Below are 19,713 nucleotides of genomic sequence, written 5' to 3'. Positions count from 1 at the left end.
TTAATTTCGGTCTCATGCCATTCCTGTTTTCCGCCTCAAACCAACGCCAGGCTTTCTTCTTGGTTGAAAATGACGGTTGTGTTGTATCGGACGGAAGTCGCATAAAGAGGAGAGATGGGAATAGGATACGAAGCACGTGGCATGTCTTAACAAGTGCTGTGTAGAATCTATAGTACAAACGCCCCTTGGCGGTCCCCATCTATCGAAAGTCGTAACATTACACGCGATCTATAGTCGCTTATTTGGTAGAGTCCTTGAGGTAGCTGTGAAGACATGTTAGTGACTGTTGTGATATAGTGGGGGAGTGAGTGCGTGGCAGATTGGAGTTATTGCAGCAATGTAGCTCTCGGTGACTACATGCAAGCCAATGTCCAGAGCTGACTGCGACTCAACAGGGTAAAAAACTTACGCAATGAGGTCGTTGCGGTCCTTGGCCTTCTTCAAGCCACCGAAGGCCATCTTGGTACCGGGGATGTACTTCTTGGGGTTCTCGAGGTACTCGAAGAGAGTGTCGTCGTTCCACTCAATGCCCTTCTGCTTGTTGGCATCGGTGTAGGCGTAGCCCTCGACGGAACCAGTCTTGCGGCCCCAGAGGCCGTGCAGCGCAGGGCCGATCTTGTTGCCGCCGTCCTTCTCAACGGTGTGGCACTGAGCACATCGGGTCTTGAAGAGGTTGAGACCCTTCTTGATATCGCCTGCACGTTGTGAGTTAGTGAATGAGTTCGAGTGAGTTTTGGCTCTGGTGAGGCTGCGTAGACGAGGTTCGTGAGTCTGATGAGACGAAAGAAGAGTCGCTTTGGTGTCTTAGAGGCGTGGCACGAGTTGTTGGTGAGTCTTGGTGAACACTTCGTGGTCATGGGAAAACCGGTTCTGGGTAAATGACGCAGGCAACAGGGTCAGCGGGCCAACCTCAGCTGGTGACCAAGGCATGACTCTCTGCCATTGTGCAAGACCCAAATTTCCTCGAGACTCGAATTGAAAGTTGTAATATCCTCTGCGAGAAGCGTCTCCTCTTTCGTTTCCCTCAATTGCATCTCTCGAAGCCTTGCGCTACAACCGGCGCAAACCAAAGCAAGCTGTGAGAATAGACTTACCGCCAGCCATTGTGAATGTGGTTTGTGATTAAGGAGTTAAAATGTGGTAGTAAATTCAACGAGAGGCGTTAGCCAAAGACGAGAGCAACAAGTCGATTGAGGGTTGAGAGTGTGGATGTGGGAAAAAAGAAGAGAGGGAGAGAGAGAGGAAGAAAAAGATCCGAAGCAAGAAAATAAAACTTTATGACAGCATGACACGACTGGCTTAGGACCACGCCGGATCGCTCAATCTCTTAGAGCGCCACAGGTGGCTGATGCATTTTCAGCCAATCACAGCGCAAGAGTAAGTAAGCCGACATTTTCCCCCCTGTCGACCGTGAATGTGGCTCCGGGTAAAGTCGGGACATTACACCTGAAAGCGGGTCCTCCATCGGCGATGGCTTTTTTTCCGGGGTCGGGCTAGTCATGTCATCCTCAGGCTCTTTCATCATGAAAAAAAAATTAAATTCCTCAGTCGCTGGAATCTTGTGACCTTGTCAAGACCTGAGGCCATTACAGCACTAACCCCCAAACAGCCTAGGGTCAGCCGGCTCAAAGAAACGGAGTGGGACCTCCGTCCCGGGACCTCGTTTGTTTCTCAACGGCTCCGGAAAAAAGATTCTTCTTATTTGGGCAGACGTGAGGGCATCACGAAACCACCACAACAAACAAAGCTCCAGGGCTAAGAGGTGGAACAACAAAGGCACATATCGCTATAACCTGTTTCACATGCCAACAATGGCATCTCGCGCCATCATCCCGCGCTTTCTTCTCCCTCTTCAGGGTCCTCTGTGGCGTGGTATCAGCATCCCACTCTCACAGAACAGCATCCGAATTCGCTTCGCCTCCTCGACCTCAAAGGGAAAGCCCATTGTTCTCGAGAAGCCCGCTCGCTTCAATCCTCCTTCTCATGGCTCACGCCTCAAGAAGAACCATGTGCCTAAGCATTATGGCCCTGAGCTCACCGCTTCTGAGGTCGCTGCTCAGAATAAGAAGCACTATCCCGGTATGATGGCTCCCGAGGGGACATGGGAGCACTTTTTCTGGCACAGTAGGCTTTTGCATACTTTTATCACCATGGTATGCCTACTCTACAGCTTCAGCTGTTCAATTGCTTGCAGTATACTGACTCCCGCCAGGGAACTCTTTTCGCCCTTGGTGTTTTCACCTTCTTCATGAACTACGCCTACAACTCTCCATACAAGGAGCTCGTTCCTCCAATCTCAGACCTCTGGACGCACCCTCTCCACTTCTTCGTCGCCTGGAAGAACGTTATTGTCTTGCACGAGAAGGACAAGGCCGAGAAAGCCAGGGACCACCGAACCAACCATCTCGACGATGTAGCCAAGCGCCGACTTTTCATGAAGATGCACGGAATCGAGACCAAGGACCCTGTGACTGTTGTATTTGGCAAGGGTGAGGAGGATCCCAAGCCCGAGCAAACTGCTGTGGAAGACGAGCCAGTGCGAAAGACCGAGGTGCAAGAGAAGGTTGAAGAGCCCAAGAAGAAGTGGTTCGGTGTTTTCTAAGATGTCTATGTAAAAAACAAAGATGCAAGAATCTGCATGTATGATAAAGCTGTAGCTTAACGATCTCCATGCCCAGGGATCATACGTTGTACGATTACATGAAATCCAGCCTGGTGAGGCTTTGTAGTTTTCTATCATACCCATATTGAACTCATACGTAGTCTCATGTGAGCTCGACACCCTCCAGGCCCTCCAAAACCTCATCCGCAACTCCTCCCTTCTCCAGTACAGCCTGTATTATACTGTCCATTACTCCGAACTTCGTTCCACCCAATGGTGCCTTCCACACTCCCTCGGCTGTCTGGGCCTCTCCCTTTTGTGCAGTTCCATTCGTCGTATGTGGCACTCCGGGCGGTGTGAGCCTTGATGGCGGGTCAATGGTTCGGATAGACAACAACTTGAGCTCGCGGCTCTTCTTGTCAACCTCCATGTCACCCTCAGCTGCGACTCGACGGACCTCCGCCACAGATACGGCCAGCGCTGTCTCCGCGACAGCCAATTCCTCCTTTGCAGGGTCGAAGATGATGTTGTCGCCAATCGCAACCACGAGAAGTGTGATTGATGGTCGTGAACCTGCCGCATCAGCACCATCGCGAGGGTACAAGAATGTCGACGCCTCCCAATCATCGTCAAACATAGGATCCTCGTCGCCTTCGGACTTGAGACGGGGCAAACGGGTGGCCAAAAGAGCAAGATGTGTTGTAAGTGAGAGTAGTGGGAGAGGGTATGATAGCGGAGGAGATATTAGTAGAACCTGTACCACTTTTAGCATCGCGTTTACTTCTTTGTATTATGAGCACATACGTCGAGATATAGTCGCCAGTGAAACCGTCTGTTGATTCTCAATTTCTTGGCAAACTCATTATCTGCCAATAGCGCCTCTCTCAACATTTCTGCCAGGAATATCGTCGAGGCTTCGTCATCTCTCTGTCCTGGGATCTCGACTGCCAATTCGAGCCAGTCACCCCTTGCTCGGTCTTCTTCGTCCTGCTGCTGCTCTTCGCTTCCTCCAGTCTTCTCAATCTCAGCCTTGACTCCTACAATGGCCTCCGTGCCATCAGCGAAATGTACGCGCGCACTACCATTTGTACCGGGTAGAACGCCCGTCTCTGCTGTCAAGGGACGGAATTGTGTCGGCGTGCGCCCATCGGGACGGATTGGAGGATGTAACGAGAGTGACTGGTGAAGATACGCAAGTTCGGCTGGCGAGAAGAGATTTACCTGGGACGCCATGATGATTGTGATGGTAGACGCAAATCCCCAGTAGACAAGACTGTTTACGAATCGCTGAATAAGTATCAAGTTTAGCGCGCTTGGCCGCTTGAAAGGGAGATGCGACTCGAAACAGTAATGACGCTGGGTTTTGGTGTAGAAGGAAAAGGTTCGTCCTCGCCGAGGTGAGTGATAAGATAAGACAAGGCAAAAAGTGTGGTGGGCTGGCTGAGGTTGGAGATGGCGGGGTGGAAGCTTGGGAAGCATAGCTCCACCGCCAATCAATCAGTCTGACTACCTGCTTACCTACGGATACATCGTATAGCTTCAGTATTTATCAAAACATCGAGACATCTATTCATTCTTCAGATTTTTCTTAGGTGGCATAGTCTCTTCATTGAAACATTCTTTCGTTAGACGTAGCCATTTATGTTGAGCGGTGAAATATGTCAAGTTTTTGAGCCGATCCTCAAGATTTAGCCTCAAGATGTGAACAGAAATCGTTTCTTGACACTTATAGTTCCCATTGGCATCCCAGTCGTGAAATCATCGCCTAGCGTCTCCGGGAAAAGTCCAGGCAAACCCGGTCCATCAAGTCAGGGCCAAGTGCTGCGATGAGCTCAGCAACACCAGCTCTCATTCCTGGATATTCCTCGACCCCCTGTTCATCCCAGCTAACGAGATTACAGGTCTCATACAATGGAGTTCTCGGGGAGATCTTCAAAGCGATATGATCCATATCCCAGTCGGCGACCGTGGATATCGGAGGTATGCCCGGCATCCCAGTGGAAAACAACCAGTTGTTGTCATCTTCATCCGATGCTGCAGAGTCAGAACCTTTGTCCTCCACTTTGTCACTCTCGTTTGTATCCTTGGCAGGCGACGCCGAGCTTTGTTCTATTTCACGAGAGGCCTGCTCCTTTTCAAGTGAAAGGCTCAAGTACGGCTTTTTGTCGAGGAGATCCAACACAGTTCGATCCAGTGGGTCCCAAGTCAATGAGACAGGATCAAGAATATGCTGAGGTGAGTAATCAATCTTGTACCACATCTTGGGACAACCGTGTATATAATAGCCTGGGTACCACCAGCCATAGCCCTCCTCGATGGACAAGGCAATCTCATACAGTGCACCAAGCTTCCCTGGCGCATACTGGTAAATACTTTCATGATAAAGAAAGTATACTGAGCTTATACACTCGGGTAAAAGATCAAGCACTCCAATAGCAACCAGCCTACCATCTAGCCTGTAGCATTGGTGATACGAGCCTAGGCGACGTTTACGCCCATCGGATGTCACCATTGTTTCTCTCCTCAAGGGTGAGTCACAAAGGAAGCGTCGAAATCCGCTCTTGGTAATTTCATCCGGAGACTCCTTGTGAACTACCGCCTGATAGTTCTGGTAAACAGCAAACTTCTCGTCCGTACAATCGTCATGCTCTAGAGTCACGACGAGTTTATGGGCAGCCTCAGGAGGGTTCTTCAAGTTAGCCTCTTCAGCCTCATGAATTCGTTCGACGAGATCAAACTGGTTATCCCGTTTCTTGGCCTCATCACGCGACTTGGGATACAGACGAGCCGCTTCTTTCATGTAAGCCTCTCCCATGACATACTTATTGAAACGGTTGACGGTCTGCCGTTGATCTCTGGATGGCTTGAACTGGCTGGAATCAAGACGAATAGTGTAGTGTGGGCAACATGACCGACGTTGATCGGGCCGGTACATGAGAGTGCCTGAACGTCTCCAGTATCTGTCAAGGAGAGTTTGGTAGAACGCAGGACTCATAGAAGTTGCCACTGCGTGGTAAGCGTAGCCTATAACCCCACGTACTAGTTAGCCTTATGTTCAAGAGACCGTGTGACCCAAGTGCTTATATGAAGTGATCAATCTGAACTTCAGAATAACCATCGATGACACGGCCGTGGAATCACGGGTGTCTCGTGACGTAAGCGTATGTGAGTCTTGGGGTGGTCAAAAGGTACTGGGAGGTGCAGGGGCTCAATTCACGTTTTGACTGACTCTTGTCACGTTTCCCACAGTAACCGCATTTTGATGATTTGAAGTATCCTAGGCATCAGTCAGCATTCGGTGAAGGGAAAGGCACGAACGGCAATTGTGTGGGGGTGGTTTCTTCTGAGATGTCAACGGATGGAGATTATGCGTGGGGGAGTAGAAAGCCAGGTCATGTAAAGCGAAGTGGAAAATAACCAAATGATACTTGACGTCTGATATAGCATAATACGTTGACCCTGAAGCTGCCTTGCCACGCCTCATCATATGATGATAAAATGTCAACGTTTGTGATTTGGGCCTTTATTGGTGGTTTACACAAAGACCAACGACACTACTGAGCTAAGAAACATTGAGGCCAGGAATCTTGAATTCAAGGGAATGGCTGAGACACAACTTGGTGAATACTGTAAAGAAACAAGCCAAATATGCATGCTTGAAGAGGCAGACATAGGTTTGTTCGAGTCGAGATACACACCCACACTTGTGAGCAGACGTAAGCTAGCTAGGAGTGCTAATGAATTGATAGTGGCATTGATCCTTGACGCACGACCACCAAGATTGCGGAACCGTTGAACATGAGACTATGATCAACTGTCTGTCATTGACCAAAGTGGAAGCCGTCTGCAGGCTAAATTGGGATTGATATTGACGTGGATGTGGATGCCCTCGGGCTCCATGTAACTAATTGTGAAGGAAGGGTCAAGTGAAATGGATATGAATAATGGAACGAACTTGTCCCGGACGGGGAAAACGGGGGCGCCACGGGGACCGGCCGCGACGGAGCTTAAGCGCAGGCGCCGGCAACCAACGACAGGCCGGCATTAGACCACGGGGCTGATCGGTTGGAGAAGAACGTGGGAATAAGCACTCACCAATTGGGGTCATATATTCGTGCTGCAACAACGCATCTTCAGGGATGTGCATGCCGCTGGGTTCCATTGTGAACCTTGAACCTGCACTGCACAACTGGAGTCGTGTTCCTCAAAGGGCTGTTGGTTATAGGTGAGATGCTCTGATGATGTCTTGCCGGAGACGGAAGGATGGCGGTGGTGTACGGCGGATGAGGGGCGCCGAACCTTTCTCACGGGCCACAGCGAGGAGTTTAAATTACCCACGAGGCGCGAGTAATGCTATCCGAGACGGGCAAGTCGTTGCGTGAGGTACGGTAGGTACTAAATTACCACACGTAGGTAGGTACCGTACGTACGTAGGTCCCTCGAGCGGGAGGAGGACGGAGAGAGGGGCAGACTCCCGAGCCTTGGAGATGGAGAACGGAGAATGGAGGGGGCGTGTGAGTTTGTTGAGGGAGGTTCAACGAGTGACGACAGCTGCGATCGCGTGCCTGCTGATTCCCCCTCTCAATGCGTGAGCGTGGGATGTTGTGTCTGCGGTTGGTGAATAGTCGATTAACCCAGTTGGTTATTTGGGGTGCACACGAACGACGATGACGAGACGCTGGCTGCGGATGATATCCAGGGATTGGCGCTGAGAGTGAGGGATGTGATCGTGTGCGCGCATGAGCAACAGAGGTGACCAAAATCGACCTGTTTCGATCTAACTTTAGGCGACCAAGCTAGTATAGTCGAACAGGGGTTCAAGGACACAGAAATTGACGGGTGTGCAACACCCGTAGACCAGAACTGACCGTGCTGTAGGCTGTCGTTGTTCAACGGTTTCCGGCAGAATGTAGACTCTACGGCAAAGTTCCGATATCGTATAGAAGCTACGGATACTCTGGGTTGGTATGGTGCCCCATATAGGTTTGGCCGAGAGAATGTCAAGGGAGAAAAATGAAAGATAATACGTGGGAGATGTTGGGTTTTATGCTAAGATGGGAAAGATAGCTGAAGGCTGAAGATGGATGATGAATGAGATCAACCATTGCTCAGCTCCGCTAAGGTAGGCAAGATCCAAGCAAGGCAACAACCACTGGAAGCTGCAGCTTCAATTGCAATGGCGGGGTGCTGTTCCAGGTGGCCACCCAAAATACCTACCTTAGACAGGTAGGGCTACAGTTATCTAGGCAACCAACTCTCTGCCGATACCTTTCATAATTCATGAAAGGAGCATTTGTTAGCTGCAGTGCTTTTAGCAATATCGAAATTCACATGCAGTCGTCATATGCAATCAGAGATCCAAGGTTGCGGTGTTCTGTTGTAGGATATGTAGGTATGTACACTATGCTTAAAGCCAATCTCATTGCTAAATCCGACTGCAAATATTCAAGTTTGCTCTCAGAAAGTGCACAGATTACAAGACAGGATATCCCAGGTCCATCTCGTATCCAGTAGGAAGACTTCCCACCTCTCCAGCATTTCCTCAACATCTACGGGACCAGATTCGATACAAGGCTGAGTCTGTGTCACCAACCTTCTCACTTGTCTGTCATCTCATCTCATCCTGAATAATAAACAAAAAAGTACCTGTCTCTTCAGAGCATAAACAACGACATAGGATTGGAGGAATCGATTGCCCTGGCTTTTGGTGGCCAACCCCTCAACGTTGATGACTAGCCTCTCTACAGGTACAGTGCATCCTATTATTCCTTGCATGCTGCAGCCAAAGAGAGAAAAAGTCGCTGTGCAACGAATGAGGTGAAACGAAAAGAAAGTAACCTGCAGGTCTACTAGCCTCAAACTGACGGTCCCAGGCGAATCGAGCAACGATACGGCATTAGTGTGTTGCATCTTGTTGCTGTATTTGCTCCATTGCTCTGCAGATTTTTTGGCAGTTTTTGACTCGCCTCGAGACAACCACGGAACCAATGTTTTTTTATCACCCGACTTGCGGGCCTTTTCTCGGTCTCGTCTCCGGGAACTGGTTGTGGAAGACTCCATGTCCAAGGACGCTTGTCGAGCTAGAGACGCTACGAGCTTTTTTGCCAGACCAGGCATCGAGAAGCAAAAGCTTGCTTGTCGAGTAGGTAGGTATTGTTGAGAGGGAACGGAGTCCGGCGTTAAAATAGACGAGCTAGACATGCATTGTAACATTCAAGTTGGCAGAGGCTTAACCGACATGACGTCTGTTTATATCTTGAGCTGCAGCTTGATTTGTGTGATTGAACTGATGTTGAAGAATGTAAGATTATCTCTTCCAATGATCGTCATTGTCAAGGGTGCTTATTATGCGCACTTCGGCCACTAAGTTAGGACTCCAGCAGTGAAGATCAAGGGCTCTCGCCTCGCTTTCACGATACCTACTTATGTGCTCCATCCGTGGGATGGACCCAATGCTTGCTGCTCTCCTTGTACAAGCGCATTCTACCCCTCCCCCTCACATCCCCTCTCGTGCTGCTTCTTCTTCATGCATCGTACGTCAGGGTTAATGTGGTACAGCGTAGGAGCTGCCCGTGGACGACGATGAACCTATCATTGTTAACATGTGAATTGAGAAGAGGTCAAATTGAAGTCTTTGCGATGCTGAAGCTGCAGCCCCGTCCCTCCGTCGTTGCCAAATGCATGGATGACCCCACGCTACGAAAGTAGACCTGCGTCCGCGTGCTGATATGCCGACTCGAGACCGCTTTCAATGCCAACCTAGAAGCTACGAAACTGGCGGGTGTGTGGTCAAGCAGTGTCTCTCCTCTGAGGCTCGTTCCTGTACCACAAATGTTGATTGTTACGTCGGAGGGGTTGTGATGATCCTCCATTGGTTGTCATCTACTGGACGTTGAAACTAATCGACCTCGTTTTCCTTCACATCAAATAAACCACCCTGCATCTCACCGGTCTAAGCTTTTGAACTTTTATTGATTAACTTCCAAGATTTCTCAGATACTTCTGCTGCAGATGCCACAAAGGAATGCTGTAAAGGACTTTTTGGCAAACTAGTGGCACCACAAAGCACACGTTTTGTCATGGCCATGATTAATAAGAAGCCCATCGCTGTTGTACTGTATAATAATACTTCCCCATCTCATGCCCTGGACTTATATTTGCGGGACAAGATGGGGCGCTGGTTAATATCCTGTGTATTTTTTGGGCTTCGGATCTAATATAGAAGTATCTGCTGCTGGTTTGTAATCTCTTACCGGTATGAGGGTCGAGATCTTCCCAAGTAACTGCCAGATTCAATTAATCTGCATCTCGGTTCTCCTGTTCTCTCATGGCTCAAGGGCCCCGAGACTTTCCAACAGAAGCAGATTGGGGGCGTGGCATTACGACAATAATTGGATTATAGGAGTAGAGGACAAACACCCACGATATATTTCCCATTCCGTCATGCATTCACAGCAACCTCCCACGCCCATTACCTCTCTGAGAAATATGCCATCGGTTAGCCCTGTATTGTTATTATAGTCCGAGTTCTCAACTCTGAAGAAGCTTTTTAGACTCGTGCTGGTACAATATGGGCATCTATGCACCATCAGCCTATCGAGATGGGCTTGAGTATAAAGGCAACAGACCCTGTCGTTGTCAGTTTGGTCTCCTTTGTTAGTTGGATGGCGCAAGACATGAGGTGGTTTTAAGATTACCTACACGGAGACTCATCTCACCTTTATTTCTTGATTGCATTGCCTGTTGACAAGTTGTACCTTTCTTACTTGGGCCTGGCAATTGAGGAGTCGCTCTCAGCCAAGAGCCTTCTAAATCCAGGGATATACCCAATACACGGTCTCTTCTTGATCACTCGGAAGCTTTTCGAATATTGCTTGATACTCAAACCGTCACAAAAGCGCCTACCCTGCACAGCCCTAGCAATCCTTATCCAGGTACTTAATAATTTCGAGCGGCTGGCTACTATGTTCGTATGGATGAAATAACACTTCCTTACCATTAATTTGAAAGTTCGACACCCTAACAGTACCTCTCTGTCACCGATCGATCTCATATCCCCGACTCGTAAGCTTTTGATTCTCAGCCTTTGCTACAAAAGGCGTTGGCGTGGGACTCCTCAACTCGAACCAAGCCTCTTCGCTTCTGACCATCAACGTTACGGCCAACTATCACATCGGTATCAGTCAGCCAACACAACACAATACAAAGTCACTTTGGTAAACGCCGCGGCAACTCAAACAGGGGAGCCTCTCACGTTCACGGCTTCCATTATTATCCCCATTTCTAATCAAAGTTTGCCTCGCATCGGTTGACCCAGCGAAAGCCCTCAGTTCCACACTCCACGCTTCAGCGACTCACTGTTACAGGGTGCCACCGCCCACCATCCATTCACCTAGGTACCGTTTGGCCGGGCAAGTCTAGGCCTAAAGCCCACTGCAAGCACTACATCACAGCACTGTACGGAGTACATACACACACAGATCTGTACCTCTGACCTGACACGCTACGCATACTCCATCCCTGGGCAGGCGAGGATCCAGCTTTTCCCCTCCGCTTCCAGTCCCTGTCTGCTGTCACTAGCCTACTTGAAGAAGGCTTGTCCGCCGAGCGCCCAGTGCTCCCCGTACCTACACACCCCCCAACCAACCTAAGCCAGGCCAAACCCTCTTCGCTGCAGTCGGGTCTATTCTGTTCTGAAGCTAGGTAGGTACCTACCTACGTACAGTGCTACAGTCAGTAGGTACGTACTGCTCTGCGGGTTCCGCCAGACAGACAGGCAGAGAGAGAGAGATCCGCCGAGTCGCCCGCTGCCCCTTCGAGCTAAACTTGGGACGTTTTGCGCGTGCGCGCCCACACCTCCATCATCTCACAGTTTATATCACATCGCCAGCCCAGCTCTTTGGAGCGTCTGGGCTCTCCCCGACCAAAAACCAAGCACCAGCACCTTCTGGCGCAGGCCACGGCCACTTCTGTTCTTCATCCTCACCTCACTTGATCACAAGACTTTTACCAGCTATTCACTGTTCGACAATGATGTCTCTCAAGGCTCTTTGAAAGCCACCCACCCGCCCATCGCAGGTTCCCGTGTCTCTCTCTTTCTCGACCCAGGGGTGAACATCCGTTCTCCTCCGCTACCTCCGAGGACCTTTGAAGCTTTCTTGCCCGCATCATTGCCTTTCGAGATACACGAACATCATTGTTTTTGTTCTCGCTCGACCAAATTCCCCGACATTCCTCCCAATTCCCGCCGTCACTCTCCGCCCCGACTTCCCACTAAGAAGATGTCGAGTTCTGCCTCTGGCGACTCGGGCGGTGGCCGTTCCATGGAGTCACGAGTGGGTAGAAGCAAGCAACGTGAGTCTTTACCTGATGCGCAATACAATGTTTTCAGTTTGAAAGTATCCTTCTCGGCACATTTGACCTCCTTGGCTTTTTATGAAAGCATATGTCTTGGTGTCTTCTATACCATCCTTGTTGCCCATTTTTGTGGTGTGATGGATTTGAATCCAACCACAATTTCCTACGCTCGCCTGGGCACAATTGGACAACTTTCCGACAGTCCGCATTCTCAATCGATAATCTCAAGATCTCACCACTGACACTTTTCTTTTTATGTAGGTTACAACACTAAGGGCGAACGTCTCGTCGCTGGCATCGTGCCTCTCACTCCCGATCAAAACTATGTCCTATTGATTCAGTCTACCCGGCGCAAAGGCTGGGTGCTGCCCAAGGGCGGCTGGGAGTCTGACGAGACTTGCCAGGAGGCCGCTGAGCGAGAGGCCTGGGAAGAAGCTGGCATCACTGTTCAGATCACTTATGATCTTGGTGACATCGATGAGAAGCGTGCGCCAAAATCGTCAAAAGATCGGTCAAGATACCACTTCTTTGAGGGCACAGTAACCAGCGAGTATGACGATTGGCCCGAATCCCACAAGCGAGAACGCCAGTGGTTTACATTTGCCCAGGCATGGGAGGCGTTATCAACAAGACCAGAGCTACAGGAGGCCTTACAACGGTCTACTGTAAACCGTCAATAGCCTCACAGCGTCCTCTCATGCGCAATCCTGACCTTGGAAGTAACCAATCTCTATCCTTGAACGGCCTTCCATTCGGTCGCGACGACATGGGTTCGTCTCCTGGCTGTTGAGTGGATTGTGATACATCTTCACTTCCACAGAGTTCTTTCAGTTTCCTTGTCATGAGAGGAATGGCACGTGCTCGTCTCAGAAACTCAATTTGGGTTGAGTTACGAAGCGCGTCTTCTTTTACCTCCTATTTTTCAGTTCTCTATATAGAGACTACAATGTGCATCCATCCCAAGGCGTTTAGGCTGGAACATGATAGAGTATCACTTTGTTTTTTTTTTTTTTTACACATCTAAGAATTCGGACGGGGTGGGATACTTGAGCGGCATATAAAGGTGCGAGCATCGAGATCAGAGGGTTATCTTATTGCAATTCATGGATAGGACCGGAAAAGCATCACAAAAGGTTGGCTGCCCTCAGATTCTTGCTTTTTTATCGGGGTCTAGCCCGAAGACCGACGGGACGGGGAGGCAAATATGCGCATAAGTCCCCCCGTTAGAGAGGGACGAAATCTTAGTAACTCGCCTGGTCATGGTGGAGTTGAATAAACTTGCCGATTCCCCTCACTTGAGCGCATCTAAACAAGTTGAAGCTGGGTGAGAGTGAGTAAAAAGATCACGAAAAATAATGAGACATAAAAAAAAGAAGAACCTTTTGCCGAATGGCATATAATGACGCACAAGCAAGTCACTGCTGCAGTTCTCGACCACTAAGAGACTGCGGCCAAGACCTTGTCATGGATGCTTATTTCTTGCTTGTTCCGTTCCCTGAACCTTTTGATTTTCTGCCCCGCCAAGATGAGGATGCCCCTCCATCTGTTTCTCTGAAATGCCCCGCATTGAAGTCAGAAATTTGATGGCATGTTTTGTTGAATTCGGCGTTTTATAGCGATATGCAGCTAAATGGCCCCTATCGTTATAGCGCTGTTTTGCCGCAATAGGAACCGCAACACCTTAGATCAACGTCAAAGCATCAACGACCTAGAGCAACTTCCCTTTATTCGACCCCTGCAACCGATCTCCTCGCAATGTTCATGTCATGAGCCCATAGAAGAACCCTCCATGGATCAATAGAATTTCGCAACCACAAAAAGACATCACAAAATACCACCAACCTCAATCCATCACGACATCATGGAGAACCTATCTATCGCCGATACCCCTCCACAGGGCCGCGGTGCGCCGCAACCGCTCCCCCAGTTGCCGCCGCAGATGTTCACGACTGCAGCGCAGCTCCTGGATCTCACAGACAGTACGACTCCGCCATGGTACCAGTTTATTCCTGTTTCCGGTTCATGAGAAGGGTTGGACTCGATAAAAGCAGGGAGAAGGAAGGATCGTGTGCTGACGACTGTATAATTGCAGAGAAGCTCATGGTCGCTTTGCGCGATGGGAGAAAACTCATCGGCGTGCTAAGAAGCTGGGATCAATTCGGTGGGTTTTAGGGAATCGAATCGCTGCAGGGAGAACATTCCCTTTTCTGACCTCAATCAGCCAATCTCGTCCTCCAATCTACCGTCGAACGTATCTTCGCGCCCTCCCCCGAGTCAGCAGGCAGCGATCGACCAACAGGTCTGTACGCCGATATAAATCACGGCATATTCCTCGTCCGAGGCGAAAACGTGCTCCTCCTTGGTGAAATCGACCTCGACAGAGATGATGACCCGCCTCCTGGCTTTGAGCCCGGTGAGCTAGACGTTGTCAAGAAGCTCGCAGAGGAGAAGAAAGCCGCCGACAAAGCAAGGGAGAAGGCGCGAGTCAAGAAGCTTGCGAAGCAGGGCTTTGAGGGAGAGAACATTGGCGAGATCGTGCTCTAGACTACGTTTGTATATTGGTGTTTATCTCAAATTACAAGGCCTGGAAGTAGGCTTAGGTTGCCGGACGCTTCGAAGTGCTCTGGCTGATGGTCTTTTGGGCAGAATATTGTGAAATGCCTATATACCATCAAGGAGATGCTGGCCTGAGAATGGGCTGGCTCTTCAGGAATTAAAAAGCCTCGACATAGTAGGTTAGAGGCGGATAGCGCGTATGAATATATGAGCTTCACGACGCTACATCCAATGCTTACTACCATGAGGCACTTGATGGTCTACTATTATAAGGTATTAGTTTCCGGTTGGGAAGCTTAAGGTAGCCCCTTAAGGGACACTTGTTAAGATATGAACTCACGTGAAGCTTCATGAATACGTTTCTGGACTTCCCTCAGAATTCCGTAACGCATCATATCGTATTTTACTTCTCTTTATGATACTCGTAATAGCCACATGTATTATGAATGGAGAGGGAACTTCCCAAAATGCATCAATGGTATAACTCAAACTTGGTTCGAATTTGAGGCACTAACTATGAACATGTTCCATTGCACACGACTGGTAACATGAATGGTTTAAAGGCAAGACATTGTCTAAAAATGAGCTTTAGTTGCTAATTTACAAGGCTATACAAAATCTGAATGTGTGTGGAGTCTCATGGCTGATTGTTGTACACTGTCTTAAAGACAAAGACCCCCGCGACACGTACCAGCATGAAGTCGCTGGCAATGATCAAGATGCAACCAGAAACGCCTCTCGTGATGCCGTATCCTTCCGTAAACCTCTCTCGTTTTCTAAGAAAGCACGCCCCTTGGGGTCATATCATCACTGTCCACCCCAGAGTGAGTGTTTAGATGGATCGTCCTCTTCGCACTCGCTCAAACATTGGTATAGGAGTGCCGGGGTTCTTGCAACCTCCGAGGAGCCAGTCAGTCAGACCGACAACTTTTGCACCAACTCCAGCTTCCCAATCGCCACCAGCTTGTGCCTGCTCAATGGTATGGCTTAGAACCCGACCCTCGGCATCGAAATCGAAGACAAACAGTCCCGTGAATGCTTTATCTGGGTCGACTCCCCGACCAAACGGCAGGGACCGGGCGATTACTCCTCTATCAGAAGAACTATCTGAACCCTTTCGCTTCTCGCACCAGCGGACCACGAGCTGCTCGGGTATCGCCCCAGCACGGCGGGGTAAGAATGTGAGGGGCTCCGTTGTCATGCGCTCCGCGAGAACCTCGATACAGACATTGCCGAGAATAGGGACGCGGTTCCATGCTATCGGGGAGGTCCAGAGGGCTGCGTTATAGGCGACACGGCCGGAGACGGTTGGTAGGTGAGGGTGCGTCGAAGGGAAAAGATGGAGGGCGATGTTTGGCGCAAGAATGTCGTGAGGAAGAGGATGTAGTAAAAGCGTTGGCAATCGTTCTTGCAAAACTCGCAGAGCTATAGCAAATTAGCATTGTGATACAAACATCGGAATATCCTCAGTGACGTACTTTTCCCTAGCTTTGCCTTATTGGGGTCCTTTGGTCCGTCATCGCTAGATCCGACCCATCGCACGCCTGTCGCATCGAAATAAGTCCTCGACAAGGCGCCTCGCCTTAGATAATCCTCGAGAAGAGTGGCATCGGAAGGCGGAAGAGAAGGTTTAGGTTCCCTAACAGTGGCGGGTTGAACCTGTGCCTTTGCCGGGCGAGCATTGGAGAGACTGCGAATAGAGGCAACAGAGGTCCGGCCGGAACGGCTTAGACTGGATCGGATGGGCGCGGCCATTGGGAGGTCACCGCAGGAGAATGGAGAGATTCATGGATCAAGAGTGAAGTTTGATAGACGAAGCCAAGGGTGACTTTATTAAAGAGGGCCTAGAATATTACAGAATCAAGATGAGTTGGTAATAATGAGGTGTCGCCGATATCTAGTAGCTTGGATGGTAGGGAACCTTAAGGTATGTCCACTTTTGGACTTTTTCTGCGATGGCTTAATGGGTAGACTCGGAAGTATCTAGCAGCAGTAAAGTGTAGGGAAGAGACATGATTGTGAAATGCTGGACTTGATTGGTTGGTGATCGAGACTCCACAGCCACAAATTGACAGCGGAGCGGGATGTGGCGGGGCGGGTCTTTTCCACTGCGATGGGATCATTTGAGTGGGAGAGAACAGGATGGGAATCTGGAGAAAATGGGAGAATTGAGGCTGGAATGAAGCAGGATCCACTGATAAGGCGTTATCTGACATTTCTTAGAGATCATCTGCTTGCAATAGGGAATAGATGTCGTCTTTCTTACTCTTAAAGCAGAAGGCGGTGAAGTTGATCTAGTATGTATCAACTTGTGACATGCCAAGTCACTTGAATCGTGTGAATGACGGCACAGGCTCCACGTTTGGCTCATCAACAGCCTCATGATGAGATGTTAAAGAATGAACGAATGCCTACAGCGCATGCCCGACGACGGAGCAAAGCAGGCAGGCCCTCAAAGTAATGATGCATTGCTCATTCCGATGTTTGCTCTTCTTTTGCTATTGGAAAATGATCCGTTTTGGGAAAGTCTGCATCAACAAGCGATAGTGTTATATCGGTAAACCGCCCTGCGTCGCTGCGACATCTTCAAGTATATTGCATGAGAACAAGCAATATCCAGCAGATTACCCTTGCAAAGAAATTAAATCGACGAATAAACCTCGTTTGTGACGTACCCTCTGAGTTTCATTCATTTCTTATTTGCTGCACATGCTCTCCCTGCCTCTACCCGTTAACTCAGTATCACGTTGACTGACTTCGTAACTCAGGTCTTTGTTCTCTTTGACAGCATCACGTGACCCACGCCTGTCAGCTGCCCCATCATTCCCTCCCTCTTCTAGGCGGTGCTGGCGTTGCCTGGCGTTACGTTTCTTCCCTGACGTACCTTTCTTGAGCCTCTGCAACCATCCTCAACTTAATCTTTCTCTCCTATCAACTCATCTCCAAATCTCATTCCATCGCCTTGACAAGTCCGTCCTTCCAGCCTCACCCCTTCACATTTCGCACCGGACTCTTGTCTTACTACGTACCAAGGAACCACCGCCAACATGAACCCTGAGTAGTACGCCACTCTCCGCCTCCTTTGCGATAACCTCCTGATGGAACTATGCCCCATGCTGACTATCGCTTCAGAGTTACACCCTGCCATCCACGACTCAACCTCATGCGATTTCCTTTTGCTACCGCTGTCGAGATGCGACTCTGAGAGATAATTTTTGGATCTGACACCAACTAGATATGACTATCTCTTCAAGCTCCTCCTCATCGGGGACTCCGGTGTTGGAAAGTCTTGTCTTCTCCTGCGATTCGCTGATGACACCTACACCGAGTCCTACATCTCTACCATCGGTGTCGATTTTGTGCGTTGTCCCCCCCCAACACTTTCGCTTACCTGGCCTATCGTCTAACACTCGCTCAGAAAATCCGAACAATAGAGCTCGATGGCAAGACCGTCAAGCTTCAGATCGTATGTGGCACCCTTCGCGCGGGCTCCGGCCACCTAACCAAATGCTAACCTGTCCTCAAGTGGGATACCGCTGGTCAAGAGCGTTTCCGCACCATCACCTCTTCATACTACCGTGGTGCCCACGGCATCTGCGTCGTCTACGATGTTACCGACATGGACTCATTCAACAACGTCAAGCAATGGCTCCAGGAGATTGACCGATATGCCACTGAGGGTGTCAACAAGCTGCTGGTCGGCAACAAGAGCGATATGTCAGACAAGAAGGTCGTTGAGTACAGCGTAGCCAAGGTAAGTTCTTTTTTTATTCTGGTACTCTGAATGTCGCAGCCTAGCGGGTCGCCCATCACATGCATCTAAGCGCCTGAACGCTCAAATGCCCCTGTCACCAAAATTTCACCCTCGGCTGCGACAAATACCCACAGCAACACCATAGCTGACGTGAACTTGTAGGAATTCGCCGACAGCCTGGGAATTCCTTTCCTTGAGACTTCCGCCAAGAACGCCAGCAACGTCGAGCAGGCTTTCCTGACCATGGCCCGCCAGATCAAGGAGCGCATGGGCACCACAACAGCCAACAACACCAAGCCCAGCGTGCAAGTTGGCCAGGGCCAGGGCGTTGGATCGTCCTCCAACAACAGCTGCTGCTAAATGCATTAATGCTCTCCTTTCTCTTGGCGAAGCAGGATGATGGAGTACGGCCGGAACAATGAACAACATGCCAGGGACACGATCGGACGAGTTCACTCACGATATTTGCTTTTTCCTTTCACTCACTCCATTTCTGCACATAGACCAGATCATGACCACTTGGATTGCCCTTCTTTTCCGCAAGTCACGACTTTATCCCTTTACCGCCTTGGCATCTGGAACAACGGCCTTTTCCATTCGTCTCAACGTCATTCGCGGGCCCTTCCATTGCTATGTCGACGGCAGGAATGGTCGGGGCGGGGGAATCGATAGGATCTGGGGAGGGAGCATAAAGGGAGACGACAGATATGAAGGCAGATTTTGTGTTTATGGTAGCGGATGGCTTTGGAAGGTTTTGCGCGTGCGCAGGCTGTATTTTCTCCTATTCCCCCCATGCTGTGTCTTTGCACTTTTGACAAATTCGAGTATTGGGAGGCATTCGTCGGTTCTTGTTCTTTTCAACCCGCCAACCAGTCATTCGCTGGGAATCACATTATCTGCGCACCCCGTTTTCCTCTGGCATTTCGCGATCCTGGCCCTCTGTTCTCCGTAACGTCTTGACTCCTTGGGAGCTATGGAGGAGAGTTGCGCCAATCGCCAATATCTTGCTTGGGTTCTGATATCAATTGTTGTGTTGTTTCTTCTATTTTACCATCCTGGTTCGCCTATGGTTTTTTTTTTCGGTTTTTTGGTACTTCAGATCGATTTTAGTATGCGAGAAAGGGTTATTCTTAATAAAGGTGGAATATTCCTTTTTTTAAACTTGACTTGTGATGAATATTGTTGGAGTTTCCTATCCACCTGACTTTATATCCCAAGTTATGATATCGACGTCGTGAAATGTATCCCATGCAGAGATATTTCCTTAGCCAATGTGTGAGGTCATGGCATAGAACGAACTCGTGGCCAAGGCTCTGTCATATCTCATAGATATCACCAATAAGTCTCAAATGCCCAACTGAAGTCCTTGGTCGCATTCAACTGGTTACAAGATTACAAGACAGCTCAAGCGTCAGACAACTCAAGCACAGCTGTTTCGCGCCAA

At 49.5% G+C, this 19,713-nt stretch overlaps 8 protein-coding genes; 4 read left to right on the top strand and 4 right to left on the bottom strand.

Annotated features, from left to right (window-relative positions):
• Positions 1-238: 238 nt before the first annotated feature.
• On the bottom strand, positions 239-1,104 carry FFUJ_08319 (probable cytochrome c; the record flags this gene model as incomplete). XM_023580993.1 has 3 exons in its annotated part: positions 239-263; positions 410-695; positions 1,095-1,104. 3 exons carry the CDS (start codon positions 1,102-1,104, stop codon positions 239-241), a joined length of 321 nt encoding a protein of 106 aa, XP_023433959.1.
• A 707-nt stretch (positions 1,105-1,811) lies between these two features.
• On the top strand, positions 1,812-2,602 carry FFUJ_08320 (uncharacterized protein; the record flags this gene model as incomplete). XM_023580992.1 has 2 exons in its annotated part: positions 1,812-2,153; positions 2,213-2,602. The coding sequence occupies 2 exons, from the start codon at positions 1,812-1,814 to the stop codon at positions 2,600-2,602; spliced, it is 732 nt and encodes a 243-aa protein (XP_023433670.1).
• A 163-nt stretch (positions 2,603-2,765) lies between these two features.
• Positions 2,766-3,835, bottom strand: FFUJ_08321 (related to rRNA processing protein; the record flags this gene model as incomplete). XM_023580991.1 has 2 exons in its annotated part: positions 2,766-3,356; positions 3,407-3,835. 2 exons carry the CDS (start codon positions 3,833-3,835, stop codon positions 2,766-2,768), a joined length of 1,020 nt encoding a protein of 339 aa, XP_023433669.1.
• A 532-nt stretch (positions 3,836-4,367) lies between these two features.
• Positions 4,368-5,597, bottom strand: FFUJ_08322 (related to arginine-tRNA-protein transferase; the record flags this gene model as incomplete). Its single annotated transcript, XM_023580990.1, has 1 exon — positions 4,368-5,597. The coding sequence occupies one exon, from the start codon at positions 5,595-5,597 to the stop codon at positions 4,368-4,370; it is 1,230 nt and encodes a 409-aa protein (XP_023433668.1).
• A 6,286-nt stretch (positions 5,598-11,883) lies between these two features.
• Positions 11,884-12,639, top strand: FFUJ_08323 (related to diadenosine hexaphosphate hydrolase; the record flags this gene model as incomplete). XM_023580989.1 has 2 exons in its annotated part: positions 11,884-12,160; positions 12,221-12,639. 2 exons carry the CDS (start codon positions 11,884-11,886, stop codon positions 12,637-12,639), a joined length of 696 nt encoding a protein of 231 aa, XP_023433667.1.
• Positions 12,640-13,820: 1,181 nt separating this feature from the next.
• Positions 13,821-14,503, top strand: FFUJ_08324 (related to LSM1 protein; the record flags this gene model as incomplete). XM_023580988.1 has 3 exons in its annotated part: positions 13,821-13,938; positions 14,052-14,120; positions 14,181-14,503. 3 exons carry the CDS (start codon positions 13,821-13,823, stop codon positions 14,501-14,503), a joined length of 510 nt encoding a protein of 169 aa, XP_023433666.1.
• An 844-nt stretch (positions 14,504-15,347) lies between these two features.
• FFUJ_08325 (uncharacterized protein) lies at positions 15,348-16,270 on the bottom strand (the record flags this gene model as incomplete). XM_023580987.1 has 2 exons in its annotated part: positions 15,348-15,940; positions 15,994-16,270. 2 exons carry the CDS (start codon positions 16,268-16,270, stop codon positions 15,348-15,350), a joined length of 870 nt encoding a protein of 289 aa, XP_023433665.1.
• A 1,292-nt stretch (positions 16,271-17,562) lies between these two features.
• FFUJ_08326 (probable GTP-binding protein ypt1) lies at positions 17,563-18,629 on the top strand (the record flags this gene model as incomplete). XM_023580986.1 has 5 exons in its annotated part: positions 17,563-17,573; positions 17,751-17,874; positions 17,934-17,981; positions 18,042-18,269; positions 18,432-18,629. 5 exons carry the CDS (start codon positions 17,563-17,565, stop codon positions 18,627-18,629), a joined length of 609 nt encoding a protein of 202 aa, XP_023433958.1.
• Positions 18,630-19,713: the final 1,084 nt, after the last annotated feature.

The sequence above is a fragment of the Fusarium fujikuroi genome, chromosome FFUJ_chr07, assembly GCF_900079805.1.
Source record: "Fusarium fujikuroi IMI 58289 draft genome, chromosome FFUJ_chr07".
In the NCBI taxonomy this organism is placed as follows: Eukaryota; Fungi; Ascomycota; class Sordariomycetes; order Hypocreales; family Nectriaceae; genus Fusarium; species Fusarium fujikuroi.
The sequence above is the reverse complement of the archived record's forward strand: the minus strand, read 5'-3'. Positions and strand labels throughout refer to the sequence as shown.